The sequence below is a fragment of the Octopus bimaculoides genome, chromosome 9 (assembly GCF_001194135.2).
Source record: "Octopus bimaculoides isolate UCB-OBI-ISO-001 chromosome 9, ASM119413v2, whole genome shotgun sequence".
NCBI lineage: Eukaryota > Metazoa > Mollusca > Cephalopoda > Octopoda > Octopodidae > Octopus > Octopus bimaculoides.
Window position 1 is genome coordinate 66,850,079 of NC_068989.1, and position 5,945 is coordinate 66,856,023.

General features: G+C 36.7%; 1 protein-coding gene across 1 annotated transcript in view; it reads right to left on the minus strand.

The window, feature by feature from the left end:
* Positions 1 to 1,091: 1,091 nt before the first annotated feature.
* The window catches only part of LOC106870040 (probable low affinity copper uptake protein 2), a 19,863-nt gene continuing 15,009 nt past the window's right edge, over positions 1,092 to 5,945 (minus strand). Inside the window, exon 3 of the mRNA XM_014916011.2 lies at positions 1,092 to 1,594. Within this exon, the coding sequence (XP_014771497.2) occupies positions 1,303 to 1,594 (292 nt within the window). The 3' untranslated portion in view covers positions 1,092 to 1,302. The remainder of the gene's footprint in view (positions 1,595 to 5,945) is intronic.

Genomic DNA, 5,945 nt, shown 5'->3' on the forward strand with positions numbered 1-5,945 from the left:
TGTGTGTGTGTGTGTGTGTATACACACACATAATGTATGATCAATAAGTATCCGGACTGTTGCCATAGTAACAGTGCTATAGCACACAGAGTGAAGCGCTTGGCACAGATTGACTTTGAACTCTGCTGTGCAAGTGCACTAAGTTTTAACGTTCTAGCTCACTTTCGCTGTTTATTTTATAGCAGTGCTTCGAAGGAACGTGCGTAGCGTGTGATCGTCGCATTGATTATAGCAGAGAAAGTTGTTATGATGATGCCTCCTCAGATCCCAACGCAAAGTTGCAGAAAGTGTATGGAGAGGTGTGTATGAGCCGCACACAAGTGTACAAGTGGTTCATATGTTTCCAAGACAATCGAAAAAATGTCGATATTGACGAACGTTCTGGGAGACCCGTAACCAACAGAACTGAGAAAAACATTGCAGATGTGCGTGCAGCTGTGTGAGGAAATTGTCGATACGTCATCCATGAGTTATCAGAGGATGTGCAGATTAACTACGGTTTAGTTCAGTCCATTATTACTGAAGATTTGGGTATGAGGTGCGTGTCTGCCAAGTTTGTGGCAAAACTGCTTTCTGCTGACCAAAAAGACACTCGGGTTTCAGTTGCACAAGATCTCCTTCGTTGAGTCGAGAACGATGAAAGCTTTATGAAAACTTTGCGTAGGCCTCTGAGCAGGTATCACCAAGGTTTTGGCAAAATTTGATGCAGATATTTTGCTCAACTTTCTCTGTCATAAATAATGCGACGATCACACGCCACACACGTTCCTTCTAAGTACTGCTGTAAACAGCGGTTGTGAGCTAGAAGGTTAAACTTAGTGCGCATGCACAGCAGAGTTCAAGGTCAATCTGTACCAAGTGGCTTCACTCTGCGTGCTTTAGCTTCGTTATTATGGCAACTGTTTGGATACTTATAGATCAGACCATGTATATACATACGACGGGTTTCCACAAAATTTTCGTCTCGCAAATTCATTGCACAGTGTATTAGTCAAAACGTAAATATTTTATCCCTACACAATATTCTTTGTATACTGCTTCTTTTTCTCAAATAACAACCACAAATAGCTTTTCGTTTTCTTAATCCATATATTTTATTAAAAATTTAACTTAAAATATTGAACATATATTCTAATACTGAAAAGAAGTAATCTGAACAACAATAAATTTTTTGTGAAAATTTTAGTGACAAATACTCCAGGTTTTGTATGAAAAATATTTAACAACCAAAGGTTTTTCAGCTTTATCAGTCAATGTCTTAAATGTATTATGCACAGACAAAAATGCAATATATATTTCGTCTTAAAATGGTGTTTCTATTTGTTTTGTATCAACGAAATTTTTCGTATTTTCTTCTGTAGCTGAATGCTTTTTCAATGTGATCATTCTTCGCTTCAAAAAAAAACATTTGAACCAAGGTCGAACAATGAAGAAACCGATGGCTGAGCCACTTATAACAGCTATGAAAATCCATATATTTCCTGTCATCACACTTAACATGAGATAATAAGAGAGTACTATTTGGCAAACATAAGCAAGAGTGCAAGAAAATTTGCACGATATCGGTATGCTGTCAGGACCGCAAATATTCTTCCTGAAAAATAAAATTGAATGATGGTATAAACAGGTGAACTGTAAATAAAATTCTTCTAACTTCATGTAATAGTAATAAAATTTCTCCGACTGACTTAACGAAAAAATTATCACTGCATCAACCGAAATGATTTCATTAGATGTCGTTATGGGAATCTAATAGAAAAAAATAAAATATTTAATACCATGGTTAACTCCATTGCAAATAAATCTAATCACTTTGTTCATAAGGACAAGACTTGTAACAACGTAAAGCCTAGTCAGTCATCCAAGAAGTAAAGATATTTCCTATGTGCCTTTATTCATGCATATATACTTCTATTCTTTCACTTGATTCAGTCATTGGACTGCGATCTTACTGGGTTACTGTCTTGAAGGGCTTAGTCGATCAAACTGACCCGAGTATTCACATTTTAAACTGGAAAAGCACTCTCAGAGCGCACACCTCTGCCAAGCAGCTCATTTCCATCCATATACACGACGTTATTATCAAGACGGTTACCTTGACAGTCACTTTCACCACCACAACCAGTATAACCACTACAATACCACCATCACACAACCAATACTATCATCAACACCACTATCACCTCAGCATCACACATCACACAGCTCCTGTCGCCATTATAACCACATGTATTATTTTACCCTCCTCCCATACTTATCTCGACCATCGTCATCATCAACACTGTCTCTGCTTTCACCACAATCACCGTCAAAACTACGATCACCACAATCAATTTCTTTACACAGTCGGAAATCCATTATCCGATACTCAAGGGACAGAGATTGTTGCAGATTTTTTTATTTTTCTAATTTCGGAGTGTTTTATAAAACAAAATTGCATCTACAAAACGGAACAGTTTGAGGATAGAAATCAGGTCTAAACACAATAGCTTATAGACATACTCTGAATGTAGCTCTATATAAATCTTTATTTATACTTAAGACCATCAGAAATGTTAAGATATCAGCCTCTACCCATGTTGTCATGCTTTGAATAAAATGTTACAGCATAGATTAGATTATTTAGATAAGTTTCGGCCGAAGTTGACTCAGGCCATTTCTAATTTAACAGCACCACCTGGAAGAGATACATGTCAGCTCTGGAGAACCGTAGCCCATTCAAGCAGAGGGTTATTGTTTTCAGAGACATATCTGGGTGTGGGTGGTTTATCTGGTATTTGCTGGGGGTAATCATCTAAGGATCGTTTGAATGCCGTGAAGTCACTTTCCTATTTATGTGTGTCTGGCACGATGTTGAAGAGAGCAGGGCCAATTGAAGTGAAATAGATCTGTCATAGTGTTGTGATACGACACGAACATTTCTGTAGTGAACGGATGACACGGAGGCCAAGCCTCGGACGAATTTTAAAGATGGGCAATGTTGAAGGGGTATTTCCACATCATACAGATGATATAGAGCTCACAGCGGCGGTGGAGGGAGAAAAGCCTGAGCCTTTTGAAGTGATCCCAATAGTCAAAGCTTTTCATGTCATCCTCCGCAGACATCCTCCAAGCAGTTCATTTTCAGATAGATACGCGAGTAAAATTACTAATAGAGAAACGAAAATAAACTTTGGAAACAGCAACGCCACAATAGGTTACGTGCAAACGATGAAGGTGTTTTCAAGGGAGATAATCAAGGAACGTAACATTGTAATACTTCATGTAAAGTAGATATATCAAATGAAAAATCCTTCAAGAATCCATAAAAATTCCTGGATCACTACCAAGATTTCATCATCTGTTCCTTGTGTCATTACCAACTTTTTCTGCAAGTTTCATCAAATACTGTTCACAACTTTTTGAGTGTCGGACAGACGGACAAACCAGTGCCGATAAAAACATAACCTCCTTCCTTGGCGGAGGTAACTATGGCACTTATTCTATCGGCTAGTTTTGTCAAACCGGTAAGTTAAGGGAGCGTAAACAAACCAACACCAGTTGCCAAGCGGCGGGGAACAAATTTGAAGCCAAGAACGCACGCGCGCACATACACACATACACCTGTGTGTATGGCGCGCGTCCGATCTTGTGTGTGTGTGTGTGTATTTGTGCTTGTGTTTGTGTGTATTCAAGACTACCTTTAAGAGTTTGCTCGAAGAACATATATATTCTCTCTGCATTTCCGATGGTTATATAATCAAATGTTTTGCTTACATAAGTTCCTAATTACCATTTAACAAGAACGGGATTGGTAATGAAACAAAAGAATTTTCCAGAACGATTTCTATAAACCACGTGAATCAGTTAACAAAACAAATCAAGACTGTAATCTTATTTCTTTAATCGTATTTTTTTTAAGCTTATTTCTTTAATCCTACTTCATTTACGTTTGAGTTTACCCTATACTTAAACCTAAGAGTCTATTACAGACTTCTTTGAACACTAATTCCTCACTATAAGCTATATGGAAGTAACCAAAACTGTTCCACAATACAAATACTCTTTGTGATCGATGATTTCTTAGTGACTGCTAAAGATTTTATAGAAATTTTCATCATTATAGAAATTTTCATCGACAACTCCAACTCTTTAAATTAACCCCACCTGAAATTGTTACAGAAGATAGCAAAACTTTGAAAGCAATGGATTCTCTCTATCTCTCTCCTTCCTTCTTTCTTTTTCTTTCTTTCCTGCTTTATCTTTCCATTTTATTCTCATTTCCTGTCTCATTCTTTTTATTCCCTTTTAAATTCTTTCTTTTACTTTTCTCTCTTCCTCTTACTCTTTCTTATTCTGTTTCCACCCTTCTTTCTTTATCTCTCTCTCTCTCTCTCTCCCTCTCTCTCTCTTTCTCTCTCTCTCTCTCTCTCTATCTATCTATCTATCTATCTATCTATCTATCTCTCTCTCAAATCCCAAAATTTATGTGGGAGTAACTCTATTCTCCATACATAAAGAAATATTTTTCATCCAATTACAGCACCAGAAGCTGATTTTTTTCTTTTATTTTAACTTAGTCATATATGAAAAAAGGAGAAAAAAAACCAACATGGTTAAAAGCGGTCTTGAATAGCCAGCCTATCAGCTGTAGCGAATACAAATATGGCGCTTGCTAGATTTACTGATAACTATTCTCACATGTGGCAAATACGTAAACCTTTGATTCCAGATTCCTTAATGACGCATCTTCCTACTCACTTCCAAACATCAATAATTACTTCTCATATTAAGATAAATCCAGATTTCCCTAACGAGATCTTTCTTTGTATTTATTCCATCTAATCTCAAACAATATCCACGTGAAACTTTAACATTTTACATTTGTTAGTCAATAAGACAAACCATGGTAACGAGCTGGTAGAATCGTTAAGCACACCGGGCAAAATTTTACGTCTTTACGTTCAGTGTTCAGACTCCGCCGAGGTCAACTTTTATCCTTTCGGAGTCGATAAGTAAGTACCAGTTAAGTACTGAGGTCGATGTAATCGACTTATCCCCCGCCTTCTCCTAAAACTACTGGCCTTGTAGCAACATTTGAAACGAATGTCAATAAGAACCGCTAACAAAGTTATCAGGAATAAGGACTTCTTATATTTGAAAGGAGAGCATAAGAGAGTAAATTGAGCCAACAAGTTTATTCTACCTGCTAGAAATAGCAGCCAGTTATTCCTCATACTTATCCCATCCTACCGTTTTATATTAGAAAAAGATAAACGGTGTAGTCCTACGTAATCCTAAAATGGTTGGAATCATTTTCATTATAAACCTGACCGGTTGTGGTTAAGCTGAGACTAAAAACCAATATATTTGACTAAACGCAATCTAGTAATATTTATATTTAATAATGCTGATTTCTTTTGTCTGACCACAAATTCTAACTAAATAACGAATTCTCTAATTTTCGCTAACATAAATTCTTACTTTTTCATCACGAACAAAAAAAATTAATGCTATTTTCTGTTTCATATTGTAAACTTTAAAATTTCTTCCTGTCATATTAATAAATTCATATGAACGTTTGTTATAATAATTTACTTTTAATGTGAAATTACAAGTAATGAAGTTATCCGAGTTATATACGCTCTATTATGCTACGACAAAACATTAAGCTTACGTCGACGTCTTAATAAATTACTAATGAGCAAACACCGCTTTTGTTTCAATACGTACTGCATCAGAAAACATATTTATAGACAGGGGCAGTGGTTGCGTGATTAGAAACTTGCTTCCCAACCACGTGATTCCGGGTTCAGTCACACACGAAGCACCTTGGGCAAGTGTCTTCTACTGTAGCCCCGAGATGAACAAAATCTTGTGAGTAAATTTAATAGACGGAAGATGAAATAAGCTCGTCGTGTGTGTGTGTGTGTGTGTGTGTGTGTGTGTGTGTGTGTGTGTGTGTG